The sequence below is a fragment of the Taudactylus pleione genome, unplaced genomic scaffold (assembly GCF_031769625.1).
Source record: "Taudactylus pleione unplaced genomic scaffold, aTauple2 ptg000021l, whole genome shotgun sequence".
Lineage (NCBI taxonomy): Eukaryota > Metazoa > Chordata > Amphibia > Anura > Myobatrachidae > Taudactylus > Taudactylus pleione.
This window is the reverse complement of record NW_028284423.1, coordinates 3,320,010-3,335,275: the sequence shown is the minus strand read 5'-3', so window position 1 is coordinate 3,335,275 and position 15,266 is coordinate 3,320,010. Positions and strand designations below refer to the sequence as shown.

At 40.7% G+C, this 15,266-nt stretch overlaps 1 protein-coding gene across 2 annotated transcripts in view; it reads right to left on the bottom strand.

Moving 5' to 3' along the window:
* LRBA (LPS responsive beige-like anchor protein) overlaps positions 1 to 15,266 on the bottom strand; it is a 626,758-nt gene that overhangs the window by 497,815 nt on the left and 113,677 nt on the right. For both annotated transcript variants that reach the window (XM_088448343.1, XM_088448354.1), the window contains exons 28-30: positions 12,924 to 13,104; positions 9,736 to 10,135; positions 747 to 877 (exon numbers count right to left, since the gene is read on the bottom strand). In XM_088448343.1, coding sequence (XP_088304469.1) covers positions 747 to 877; positions 9,736 to 10,135; positions 12,924 to 13,104 — 712 coding nt within the window. The remainder of the gene's footprint in view (positions 1 to 746; positions 878 to 9,735; positions 10,136 to 12,923; positions 13,105 to 15,266) is intronic.

The window sequence follows — 15,266 nt, the reverse complement described above, 5'->3', positions numbered from 1 at the left end:
AGTGTTCCCGCTAGGCTGTTTCAGCGGGGCGCCACACCCTGCCCTATTTCTTAAGGGCAGAATGCACCCTGCCCTCCAGCGTGGCGCCCCGAAGAGAAAGCCTGCAGGTTCTGTCTCCACCTGCAGGTCGCAGTGTCCCGCGGGTGGTCAAAACGACAGCGCAGCGGTCACCGCCGGTGAATGGATGCCGGGCACATGCATCCATTCACAGTGACCACAGCGCTTGGGGGCTACCTGGCATATCTAAGTGCCAGGCACGCCCCCAGCAGTGACGAAAAGGGAACGTGTCATAAAGACACGCCCCCTTTTCTTTGCCCTATCTCTAGGTTCAGAGCATTGCCTGCTGCCAGACCTAGAGTGAACACTAACTTAGCATCTAGATTTTTGTTAAGCAGTTTAGATTGATGTGAAAAAAAAAAAAAAAATCAGGAAATTACAAATTTGCACTCATGTGTTTAAAAAGAAATGCTGCCATGTGACAAAAGTTACAGTATGCAGAGTAGTCTTTATTCACAAACCTTCAGGTTTACTAGCCTGGGCAGCATGCAACTACTGTAAGATGTAGGTATTTTGCCAACAGAGGGTATTAAACCCAACTTTCATCTGCACTTAAACAAACCTAACAATAATTTGCAATAAACCATCAACTTTACTCTTTGAATGCAAAATAGACCAGACATTTGTAAAGAGAGTCAGTCCCATTTGCATGCTAGATCATGTTGTGAATCAGAATATAAAGAACTTACCAGAGGAGTCTCTGTCCGCGTCTGCACTTTGGGACGCTTCCACCGAAGACACCACACTGACTGCATGGGGTACAGCGCTGATGGTGGATGGCGCAGAGGTAGCAGACTTCTTCTGTGCTATAACAACACTCCTGAGGAAAACACCACCACAGAGGCAAATGGTTATTAACTGCTAGTTCTAAGGCTTTAGTAGTAAGTTGTATTTACTAAGTATTGCATTAAATTAAAACCAGTGGGGTAACACCTTGCTCTCAATAGGTAGTAACTAATACTGGGGGAATAAACAATATGATAATTTCTGAAACAAATTGAGCAAATCATGAAATCTAAAAATATATATATATAATTAAACACAAAAAGAGAAAAAATAGTCAATGTATTTGTACTTAGCTATTTATACTGTTGTATTACTTATTACAAGATAGTATAATTGTACACATAAAACAGCAATATCGTATACTCACACACTACATTGTGTACACAGGCTGAAAACAACTGCTCCCATAGATAAAGACTTCCACAGATTAATACAAAGAAGCAAATCTGACATCCACTTCATTCCATATACACATTTTTCATTATTTTTGCTTAAAAGTTAACTAGATGTTATCAGTAGGCATCACAAATCAAATCTGTTCTCAAGGCCGGCAAAGCTGATTATCACGTTGTCCTCTGAGACACCTTGATTCTTGATGACATGCAAGGCTTCCTTCCCTCTAACAAACCCCATTTCCTTAATACACAAGTCATTGTACCATGACAAGTGAATAAAGCGATAGCCAATTATTCAGTGGAAGCCTTCTCGACCATTAGGAACTTAATCCCATAAATCAGATAGCTCTTTCTATACAATGTCACATGCAAGTTCCACCATGCTGCAAAATCCAACATTTAGCTACACTTTAACAGTCCACTGTCATATTTAAAAGCAATGTATCTCTTAAGTTCCCAATATTGAGAAAGGCAGTGATTTCAAAGAGCGGCTTACATCACTTCTGACAGGACAAGGGTGAAAAGACCAGCGACCATAAATATTCTCAGGCATAAGGTCAGTGTGTTATTAGTCCCAATTATGCTGAACTGTAAGAAGGCTTTGAGTGCAGATAATTATTGCCTGTTGAATGAGCACAGATCACCAGACCTAGCTATATTACATCTTAGCTAAAAGTACATGTGCTTAAAAGACATAAACCTGTACAGCAGAGACCATTCCCGCACAACTGGTGATTTTTTAGTTTTATCAGATTTTAGAAGGTGGCTACTCTGAATCCAGTTCTTCACCTTAATTACACTAAACAGTCTACACTGGTGGTACACAATGATAGGAGCCCAAAGACCGCCAAATCCTCAACATCTATTTATCCCAGAGGCCCTAACCACTAAAGGCAATTCCTTCTGACTCTCTGCTTAATCACTGGTGGAATTATTAGTAATAATCAATAAGTCCCATACATGCACTCATTTTCTGTTAATTTCCACTCTTTGCTTGATAGTCTTGAGGTCAGATAAATCTATTATCTGGCTGACTAACAGTTTTTTGCCTGGGTTACTTGTACATGAATTCATACTGCATATAGAAAGTATGGTGAAGTTAGAGATAAATTTTATATATATATATACACACACATACATACACATATATATACATGGGTAGGATTTTGCACTTTGTCTGCTTGATATTCTACATCAGCGTTTTCCAACCACTGTGCCGTGGCACACTAGTGTGCCGCTTGCGGTTGTCAAGTGTGCCGCGGCTGTCAGCTCAGCGCACTTGTACTGTTGTGTGTTTTATTTTTGTGGAGGCCAATGTAGTGTGTTTTATTCCTGTGGAGGCCAATGTAGTGTGTTTTATTCCTGTGGAGGCCAATGTAGTGTGTCTTATTCCTGTGGAGGCCAATGTAGTGTGTCTTATTCCTGTGGAGGCCAATGTAGTGTGTCTTATTCCTGTGGAGGCCAATGTAGTGTGTTTTATTCCTGTGGAGGCCAATATGTGTGTTTTATTTTTGTGGAGGCCAATGTAGCGTGTTTTATTCCTGTGGAGGCCAATGTAGCGTGTTTTATTCCTGTGGAGGCCAATGTAGCGTGTTTTATTTTTGTGGAGGCCAAAGTAGTGTGTTTTATTCCTGTGGAGGCCAAAGTAGTGTGTTTTATTCCTGTGGAGGCCAATGTAGCGTGTTTTATTCCTGTGGAGGCCAATGTAGTGAATTTTATTCCTGTGGAGGCCAATGTAGTGTGTTTTATTCCTGTGGAGGCCAATGTAGTGTGTTTTATTCCTGTGGAGGCCAATGTAGTGTGTTTTATTCCTGTGGAGGCCAATGTAGTGTGTTTTATTCCTGTGGAGGCCAATGTAGTATGTTTTTTTTTTATGTGGGAGCCAATATGTATGTTTTTCATTGGTCATGCAGGACACTGGAATGCTGTCATGTCGACATTTATAATGTTGACATTCATAGGTGGGAATTACATTTTTTTTTCACGCCCACAGTTCTGGTCTAAACGATCGTGAGCTATTCCATAGTCTGCGCTGCTGGGTGCCCATCACTTATAGCAGATGTTGCACCGAAAATGCAGGGATTATCAGAGTCACGCCACAGCATTGCGCGACTAGAAGGGCTGCTTACCGCGCAAGGAAGTAAGATGAATGTGGACACATTTGTTTTTTCATTATAACAAGTTTCTTATATTATCTCATGGTCCTACAGATGACTTCAAAAAGAAAACCCATAAAGAAAGTAAATTATAAGAACAACACACTTCTTAAACATAGAATTACATGCAAGATGACGTTTAGCCTCTTTCTGAGTTCCGTTTTTTTGGAGGGAAAAATCCGAACTCGGCGTGCAAATTCGGAATTTCTGCCACTCAAACTTAAAAAAGCAATGAAATTCTGATCATTAAGGCTGACGCCTTAATGGACGTGTTCCTTGCGCAATACAGATATGGTATGCCATCACACCCTGTGGTTAACTACAGATGCAGTGTGAGTGAGATTGCCGTCACTCACAAAATGGTGGAGCTGCTAATTCACACAATTGTGTGCTCATTTGAATACACACATGCAGTCTATGCAACTGAGGTCTGAGCAGTTATGTGGCTCCCACATCCCACTCAGTGCCCACAATCTTCCCATTCGGTCAACACAACAATCCCACTGGCTTGCAACATCCTTCTCACTCAATACATCTATTTCATTCAGAAAACACATTCAGATCCCTAATTGCTGAAACTATTCTACTGTGTCTATGCACGTACACTTTCTTCCCCTATATGCCTCCATGCTGCTCTATCTTGCTGTGTGGTCTCCCAACTGTGGTAGTCTGTATTCCCTAAGCCGCATCAATCTGTCTTTGCCCATCTGCACTGCCCTGTCTTCTTGCATCTGTGCCATTCTGTTTCCTTACATCTGCACCACTACTTCCCCCCAGCCATGGCGCTCTGCCTTGCCCTCATCTTTGCCACTCTTTCATCCTTCTGCACAACTCTGTCTTCCCCCACATCCGCACCACTGTTTACCCACACATCCACACCAATTTGTTTTCCCCAATCCCTACTGTTGTGTGTTCTCTCATTCGTGCTAGCCAGTATTGTTTCATACACACCAATCTGTCTTCATCCATCTGCACAGCACTGTCTTCCTGGGTCCATACCACTCTGTAGCAGTCCATACACCGCACTCTGCGCGCACCCCCCCCCCCCTCATCCGTGCTGCTGTCTCTTCCCCCATCAGCCCAACTGTTTTCCACCCACCTGAAGCACCGAACAACAGCTCTACCCGTCCATGCCAAATTTCAGCTTGGTACCTTCAACAGCTTTTGAGGTGTGTAACCCCATAAACACCATGCCCCCCCCTCCCCCTCCGGAATTCTCTATGGAGATTTCTGTTTTGTTTACATCCAGCCTTAATATAAGTGCACGGCTGTGCCATTATAATTATATATACATACATACACACACATACATATATATACACATACACACACACGCATACACACACACAAACACACACACTTATATCCACAATAGTGTATGAACACAGTCTTATTCTCATACTGTACAATGTCTCTCTCTTATTCGGATCTAATAACAAAATCCCTGTCTGATAATAATGAGGTGCCACCCACTAATCTGCTGAGACCATAAACATTTACATTAGAAAAAGTGAGTACTTGTGTAGGTGCACTAAATACCTTATTTCAGAAATTAATATAAACTTTATTGTTATGCTTTAAAAATTAAATATCAAAAACTGTGAAATATGTTAAATTATAGGAAGTGAAGGCTATGTAGCCTTTATTATGCAAATTATAACAGTGAAAACAGAAAGCAGCCAAAGGTTTTAGAACCTATTTTAATGCACATTCTGTTTCTTATTCACTTCCTACTGTATATTTTAACATATTTCACAGTTTTTTATATTTTATTAATAGAATTTTTAAAGCATACCAATAAAGTGTATTCATTTTAAATATTAAACAAGGTCTTAAGTGCACCTATACAAGTGCTCAGTTTTTCTTGTGTTAGTTTATGGCATTTGTATATCTGTTTGAGTCTCTGCACCAGCATATGAAGTGCTAAGATGAAGCGCCATGCCAAGTTCTGTATACAGACTCAGTCACACACAGATATAGAAGTGTTACATATAATATTGATCAGCAGTGTCTCTTGATGCGTCCTAGTCGCATCGCATTGCGACTTAGAAGCATTCTCTACAAAGAAAAAAAAAAAAGACGGCCAACGCTAGCAGAGTTGCACAGGAGCTAGGGGCTCACTCATGACAGGCATGTAGTGATGCGTGGCATATTGAGGAGAGATGTAGAAGGACACATCTGTACACCAATCAGCCATAACATTAAAACCACTGACAAGTGAAGTGAATAACATTGATTATCTCATTACACTGGCAACTGTGAAGAGGTGTAATATATTAGGGCAGCAAGCTAACACAGTTCTTGAAGTTCATGTATTAGAAGCAGGAAAAATGGGCAAGTGTAAGGACCTGAGCGACTTTGACAAGGGCAATATTGTGATGGCTAGATGACTGGGTCAGTTTATCTCCAAAACTGCAAGTCTTATGGAGTGTTCCTGGTATGCTGTGGTACCTACCAAAAGCAATGAAAGGAAGGTCTACTAATAAACCGGCGACAGGGTCATGGGCGCCCAAGGCTCATTGATGAGCATAAGGAGTGAAAGTTAGCCCGTCTGGTCTGATCCCAAAGAAGAGCTACTGTAGCACAATTTGCTGAAAAAGTTAATGCTGGCTATGATAGAAAGGTATCAAAGCACACAAAGCATTGCAGCTTACTGGGTATCCGCAGACAGGTCAGAGTGCCCATTGTGACCCCTAGTCACCGCCAACAATGGGCATGTGAGAGTCAGAACTGGTCCATGGAGCAATGGAAGGTGGTGGCCTGGTCTTCATGGCAATAGTATTCCCTGATGGCAATGGCCTCATTTCAACATGAATTCACCCTGCCACACTGCAAAAATTGTTCAGGAATGGCTTGAGGGACAAAGATAAAAGGTGTTGACTTGGCCTCCAAATTCCCCAGATCTGAATCTGATCGAGCATCTGTGGGATGTGCTGGAAAAACAAGTCTGAGCCATGGAGGCGCCACCTCGCAATTTACAGGACAGGGCTGTTTTGAAGGCACAAGGGTTCTACACAATATTAGGCAGGTGGTTTTAATGTTGTGGCAGAACGGTGTATACTCAAGAGACTGATAGAGTAAATTTACATTCAAATAATTACAAGCAATTAAGTAGTTCACACCTCATCCATGTCACAAGGTAGACATTACAGCATAATTAAACTTGCATTCAAATAAATATTTTAAGTCCTTTAATATTTGTAGCAAGAATGAAGAACTTAAATTTCAATTTACACAGAGCATTTGTACATGTTGCCGAAACCCACTTATACATACGATTTAATTCCTAAATACACTGCCGCCATGCCTAATCCTGACCAGTCTTTCTATATTTAATGCAGCAATCTCTATCAATTGTTTCCTTACGAGTTTCAAACCACACATTAATCCTATGGAACAAAATGTACATATACTAGAGAATGCCTCATCATCTGGAGTCATTTGAAAGGCTTATCTAAAAGAATGACCATTGAGCACATTAGAAATAAATAAGTAAAAGACATTTTAACAATTCCCATTTTCTGCAGAGAGTAGGAGACAAGAAACCAGACCAGACCTTGAACTTTATCAGTATATATTTCAGGCACCCACTAATCACCAAAATGGATGTTAAGATGGATAACGGGGACATTACTAACATGGGAACTAATGTGTACACCTTGCATACAGCAGCTGCTCTCCTGGCAGTATTTCAGTGGAAATGCACTAGCCTAGCTGTTACTGTATACTTTCCAGCTATAGCTGGATACATGATAATCCTTAAGATATGAGGAGAGTTTTGATTTCTGACAAAGCATTCCAGAGATAAATGCAGGATCAGAGGGATGCTTTGAAATTCCCAGGGACACCGCACTAAAGGATACATGAGAAGAACTAGCAGACAAGGGGTCTTTACATTTAAGAGTGTACAGTGGTTAAGGCCTGCCCTGCCACCGGACCAAGACGTCGAGTATGAAAAACAGCATGTTTTTAAAACATGCAATCGATTTTGTTAAATACTCTACAGATTAGAAAACTGCCCTTTATTGGAAAAGTACAAATTAAAAAGGGATAAATAGTCCACCAATTCTTATTTATAGTCAAATGCAACAGACTCATAGGGGATGATGCAAAGTTTGAAAGAAGAAAATAGGGCGTAATTTTACTTAAAAAAAATAAATAAATACATGATTGAACCATGTACTTGTCCATGTACAGAGCTGTACGTATCTCAGCCACTTCTGAGTTGGTAGCATATGAGCCATACACACACATACATATACCTATGAATACATATATCCAGATCCAGAACTCCAGCAACCAGTCATATAAGCCAAGGTGCCTACCTTAGAGGACAAGTGTAGTAAACAGAAGAGGTGGCACTAGCCTAGCCTAAAAACACTACTTGGATGGCTCCAGTATGCATTCTTGTTGCTTCCCCTGAACAATGTGTACCCAATCAGCTTCCATACCTGGGCACAACACTGGACTCCCTTTTACCCACAACCCACCTGGCACATTTAAGAATACATGTTCTGCAAATCTAAAATAAATCACACCAATACATTACCTTAAAATAAAGAACACATATTAAAGCAGCTTTCCAAACCCCCCACCAGTTAGATAAAAACTCTACAGTAAACAGGCTAACTATAAGTGAAAGCTAGGTATGCTTTTGTATTTCAATATAGATTGAAATCCAGACAGATATAATTTAGTTTTATGTAACTAGAAACCAAAAAGTCTCCACAGAAGGAAGACTGTTACTAAAACCATTTAATGAGGGGTTTCGCACCTTCACTATGGTCATATGGATGTCTGCTTAGCTGGGAATAGTTTTCTATTTTCTAGTCTATCCAAAACTCACATTGGAACAATTTTTGGCAGCAAATACAGTTTTGTTTGGTTACATATTAGGACAAGTATCTTAATTGTATGGAACTTTCTAGAGAAATCTAGAAGACAAAAACAATACACATTCCACTACCTAAAGCAATTACTGTACATTTATCCCAAAGGACCAATTCCCCTGAAAATGTATATTCTGGACTGCACAGTTAAAAGGCCACAAACAGGTAATTAAAGAAGCCCTATTTTGTGAGTAGAAGGAGCCCAAATGCATCAGTTACAGCTGAATTTCAACAGCATCCATAAGGCAAAAAGGAAATTGAAACACTGAATATTAGGCAATTACAGTCCATTTTTATTGAAAAAGGATGCTATAGTGTGAGGACACTTTTACCAAGACTGTCATCAAGGCACAGTCACAGTCCATAATGTCCCCTCCTTTACTATGTAGCAAAATAGCATTTAAACACACAAGCAACCATCTCAGCTCAAAAAGTTTATTCTGATTAAAAGTCAGTCACATTCTGTTACCTAATTATGATTGGTCATATCCTCTTGATTGGTGTTAAAGCTACAGGGATACGGAGCATCATTAGCCAAGGGTTTACTCTTCAGAAAGTAACATTCACTGCATACATTCATACATTGGCAGAAAATTCAGAAGCCCTGAAGGGTTGGACGCACTGGTCCCAATAACAGACACAAATGAAACGTGGGTAAAGGTAAATATATATATATTATTTTTTTTTTCTTTTTGATGAATGTCATTTTCATTTTCTTCAGTCATGGTTCAATTCAACAAGAACAATGCTGTTGGTATTCTGGCAGAGCAAGTCTGTAAGAGGCCATTCACGTCAGACCTTTAGCTTCTGGAGCATTACCCACAAACGGCACTCATTAATATGGTCTGTAAAGTGTGGTTGCCTGAAGGATCATTGATCCACGTAACAACTACTGTGATTAAACAGTAACACGTCTAACTTACTCTCCCCACCCTTAGGATTTGGAGTCAGGTGTTACTTGCCATGGACAGTAACGGAAGGACTATAATAAGAACCTGCAGGGCCCCCTGGTCTGGGGAGGGATTTTAACATGTGCTCCTCTACTACTTAACACAAGGTGGGGTAGATGCACACGTTTGATGAGAATAAATCTATATTCATTATAACATATTATAGATCACCGCTAAGTTTGAGAACTTCTTTACTGTAGTGCAAAGCAATACAGTATAGTGTTACATAACATGTACATGGGATAATGATAATTGCATTTATCAGGAACAGGTCTAGGTAGGTTCAACTTATATGAGTGTGTGTGTGACGGCTTAACTACCAAATGTCTTCAGTTCACTGTGTTTATGTACTTAATATTTGTATCTGACTGTTCCACCAACATAAGAAGGCCTGTTGCCCACTTTGTATAGAAGAAAGTACAATGAACTAAGAATGTATCCTAACAAATCTATTACTTTGCTTTTAGCACATACTACATATTGGTACAACAAAATAAATTACCTGTCAAACGATCGGAACTGCACAGCATGGTCCACAGCAGGATCACCCAGTGCACCAAGAAACGTAGGTGGTAACAAAGCAGGATCTATCGGTGATTCTTCAGCTGGCGCGCTGACCAGGCTACGGAGAATGTCCTTTACGTTCACATTTTTGGTGGGTGCCTGCTCAGTTACACCATCATTTCCACTCTCCTGTGGTTTCCTGACTTCTGACGACAGTGTGTGTAAGACTTCACTAACGGCATCAGGACCTGAACTGACATGATTCGTCCCAGCATCAGCATCTGAATTGCTGCTAGGTTCTAAAACAGGTTCCTCGCCAATACCAGAGTCTCTCCTTCTTACAGATATGGTGCCCTCCGAATCATCTCTGGTGGCTGGTGCTACAACTTGTGTGCCATCTACAGACAAACACCCATACAAAAATAAAAAGACAAATTAAACATCTATATAAAAATCAAGCCAGTATTGTTTACTATATTTGATGGAAGGGGCTTAGAAATCGAATATTTAATAATAATCTGACAAACACACTGTACCTTAGATCAATAAAACAACCAGTCTCACTGAGCATTCGGGAGCACTATTCTATTTAAAACAGGTCAAGTTAGACCTCTTATAATTTATATTTATAATCCCAAACAAATTATTTGAACATGAAAAAATAAAAGGCCACAAGCAGAGTTAAATTAAAAAAGGAGAGCTGTAGCGCAAACAGGGTGTCATTTTTAGTGGGATTGTCAACCTGAATTAAGATTTCTTCATTACCTCTTTAGAGGCCCACATTCAGCTTTCTGCTCCCTGTCTGCATGGTAAACAATGGGTCAATGCAGCTCTCCAGCCAACCTGTTGCTCAGTAATATGCTCTGCTTTACAACACATTATAGAGAGAGAGCAGCATAATGTGCTATGCAACATTGCAGAGTCTTACAATGTCATCTCCTTCTAAAGAAATCGCTGAGTGCAGAGACACGCATCAAGGCTATCAACTACATGGTGACCAACAGTGAGTGCTTCTAGAACACAAACAATTTTTTTTATCAAGATCTGGGAAAATAGAACAATTTTTATACTAGAAACCCCACAGAGACTACTTGCTGGTTGCACTTTAGACTACTCACTCCGCTTTTAAAATGTGTCTATTATGGGCAGAACGGCCAGTCTTTGTTTGACTAATAACAGAGTCTTATTTATTAAAGGGATGTTTTGTTTCATAATGAACCTGTGCAATATCATAGGATTTATTCTTTAAAAGGTATTACTATGATTTAAACCAGGGATGGGGAACCTCCTGCCCGGGGCTGTACAAGGCCCCCAGAATCATTTGGTCTGGCCCTCTGAGCTTTTTTCGGCTAGCCTCATCTGGCTAGCACTGTGCCTAGAATTGCACCCTGCAGCCAAAATCTATACAGAAGTGCCGCCAGGTGCGTCCTAAGGACACTTCAGATGGTCACACCGCTGCCCTTACAGCTCCTCGGAGCATCCTCAAGATGCTCCGGGCATTGCTGTAATCACCGGCGATCGTGGCCATGCCCCTGTGTGATGTCATGAGGAGGGGCGTGGCCTGCATTGGGCCCACGAATAATGTTATATACATCAAAGTGGCCCTCGGCAGAAAAAAGGTTCCCCCACCCCTGATTTAAACAATAGCTAATCTCATAATGAACTTGTACCTTTGGCTGGTCTCAGTGCTTACTGTGTACATTGTGTCATACACTGAAAAGCTGGGTATGAGTGATCTGCAGTTGATGGTCATTCATATCCACTGAACAATCATCATCTGACTCTGGCCGCAGGTCCCGCTGGCCGGGGGGCCTCTACCCCGCAGCCTCTGCTGCAAGTGTATGGGCGGTCGCCAGACCGCCCGTACTCACTGACCGATGGACAGATATATCTGCAGAAATATCTGCCATCGGCTGTGTCGCAGAGCTGATTCGATATGTCTGAACAACGTCGTTCACAGACATATCGCTGGTACACACTGGCCGACGGGCACCCGATATATTGGCCGATTAATTGATCTGCCAAGATATCTATCAGTGTGTACTCAACAGAAGAACAACTTGTTTAATTTGCTTTTGCCATTATACACAATTAGTCTACAATGGAGAGTTATTACTACTGGTGGTATGTTCTGATCCCCTAATGAACCTTCTTATCTAATTATCTAGGTTGGAGAGACAATGCTGTGGATAAAAACTATTTGGTCTTCATGCTAGTAGTAGAATCACCTGTGTAATGTTACAACTCTAAAGCTGGGCACACACTGAACAGATATCTGCAGATGATTGTTCATACAAATCATCAGTGTTTTGTGTGTTGGAAGGGGGCTGGTCCCGCTGGGCAGAAGCATGTCGTGCCCCCTTCCCCGCGGCTGCCGACGCAGGTGTACGGGCGGTTGGCTGACCGCCTGTACACACAGCACGGTGCCCCAATATATATGCAGGTATATTGGGCATCGGCTGTGCAGCACAGCCGACTGAATACGTCTGAACTACATCGTTCACAGACAAAACGCTGGTACAAACTGACTGAAGGGCACCTGATATATTGGCAGATCAATTGATCGGCCAATATATCTGCCAATGTGTACCCAGCACAACACTTGCTATTGTAGACCAAAATTTGAGAAGCCTTCTCAATCGCTCTGCCTATATTAGGTAGAGGTTAAGAATTATTTTACAATAATTTTTCTAGTAGTTGCTGTTGTATGTTTTAGGTGTTTTTTATACTGGTTAATTTCACTGTGATTGTGTTAATAAATGGTTTAGGTATTTTACACTGGTTTATTTTTTAATATAAACTGCAGTTCCCTTTTTTCGATGTTTTCTTTTTGGGGAGCAGGGGGGAGGTGGGGGTTGTTTCGGGGGAGAGCTGCATCCCATTAGACAGCTGCATGATTCGGAAGTCTTTTGGATTAATTGGTCTAGTACCTGAATTCGTTTTTTTTGAGGGGATATACATTTTTTTTTACCAGGAAGAAGGAAAACAAAAACATAAAAAATGATCATCATAAAAGAGGATTTTTTTATTTTTACCGTAAACCCTCCTTAAAGAATTACGTGACATCAATTTAGAATTTGAAGATAACCCACACAGAAATACTTCTGTATTGTAGTAAACAACTGAGCCATGTTGCAGCTTCTGAAGACAGTTTGTGTATTTCTTTAGATTACATGTATAAACTACCTTGTAATCCTAACGTAGCAGTATCGCCACTACCATTCTCCATGTCACTGGAAGCAGTGCTCGCTTGAGGCTGCCTCCTCTCATTCTGAGGCTCCAGGATGTCTCGATATTTAGATACCATGAGCACCGAGATGAAGTAAACAACAGCCAGTGCTAGAAACTGAGCCTGTTTGCTATCATCCTACACAATGGAAACAAAACACAGCAAAATAAATGCTCAATCGGCTTCCCCAATGTAGGCGTTTAGTAATAACTATAAGGGTTTAATATATGACAAGTTTACCCCAAAATTAGCAGAGTCCGGCTCTCCCTTTCAAAGGAATACACTACTGGATGCCCGCACAGAAATAAATACATACAAAGTTGCTCGGTGGTGCAGCACTCCTGGTCCATATAGAATTATGACACAGCCGCATATTGGTATATATCAACGTTTCAGTGCCTTTAATGCTCATGGCACTTTCATCAGCATCAAAATGCATAATAAATCTGTCTTACCTTATATAATGCCCCATCACCTCGTGTACGCAATTACCCGGAAGCAGGACATACACCCGGCCGGCGGTGCTGCAAAATAGACATCACTCCAAGTAGTGAGTCAAGCATCCGTGCCATCCCCAAGACAACCCCCAATGCTACAAAGAATACACAGCAATGAGACTTTCAGAAGGTGGCGCTGTCTTGCAGCTACTAACCACAATCAAAAAGATAATCATCAAAAAGGATATATAAGCATTACATACATAGCAATACATAGGATATAAACAATGAATCAGTCTATAGCTACACCTATATGCCCTAACAATGTCTTATCCCATAAACGTACCAAATCATGAGACGTACATTTTCTAAGGTCAATTACTTGGTCAACTGCAACCTCTATATAGCTAGCAAAGGCAGATATGATTCTAATTAGTATGTGACAAAAATCCCCAATGGGCTAGTTCACCTATAACTATAACACTATGCTCATAATATCGAAACAAAATTATTTAACCCCAAATGGTCATTAAGTCCATTGGGAACGAGGGTACCTAATTTGTAAATCCAGCTAGTTCGGTCTGTAGCAATCTATGCGTACGGTCTCCACCCCTAACAGACAAAGGGACATGGTCTATTATTCTACATTTGAGCGATGCCAAGGGATGTGAAGCACTAGAAAAGTGACGTGCCATCGGTAATGGCGGCTCTAATAGTGGAGCGATGAGCTGCCATGCGCTCTTTGAATGTTCGTTCAGTTTTACCAATATACGATAATCCGCAAGGACACAGTATCTGGTAAATCACGAACTTGCTGTTACAGGCAAGTAATTTTAGTGGGCAAAAAGCTATTTGTCAATGGTATATTGTTAGCAATATCTGTCATAATAATTATCTCTCTACGGTTCTATTACGCCTATAACATGGCATTATCCTTGTGTCCTTGAATTTCAGATCATTATCACTTTATATCATAGGCCATAGTTGTTTTTTTTTAGAGATGCTCTTCATCTCACTGCTCGCCGGGTTATATTGCCAAACCCATGGTAATATTGGCTTGGAAACAAGTAGGCTATTCCTATCTAAGTTAATGACTTCTTGTTTAGCTTGCAATATCTTACTATTTTAATGGACAATTGCACATCTAGGAAATTGATACACTGATCACTGATACTGTATGTGAACTTGACTGGATGATCTTTGCTATTATGTTTCTCCATCAAATCTATGAATGCCTCTTTAGTGCCTTGCCAAAATAGAAGTAGGTTGTCCATATACCTAGTGTAAAAGGCTATGTATGAGCCTAGCTACATCAACGTTACTAAAGAAGATCTCATCCTTAACTTCGAACATAAATATGTTGGCGTATGATGGGGCCACACTGGACCCCATCGCACAGCCAACACATTGTAGATAGAATCTGCCATTAAAAAAATAAGACATTTCTTGTCAAAATCATATAGAGCAGTTCTATTATAAGAGTAAGATCAGGTCCCTGGTATAATGTATGTCCAGAAATGTAACGCCTAACAGCCGCAAACCCTAGCTCATTTGGAATTATAGTGTATAGGCTGTTGATATCAATGTTACACTGCCATACACCATTATCAAAATTTGGAAGAAGCTGGAGTTTTCTTAATAATGTAACTGTATCCAACAGAAAGTTCGGATGAGCTTGTATACAAGGCAGTAATAGGCTATCCAAGTACATTGACACAGGTTGACAAAGAGTTGTTAGCCACAATTATGGGATGTCCTGGTGGATTATCCATAGTTTTTATGAATCTGCAGAGTAGTATATAGGTTTGTTACCACAGGATTGCAGGTATTAAAGCCTCCATCAATTTCTTAGGAATTATGTAA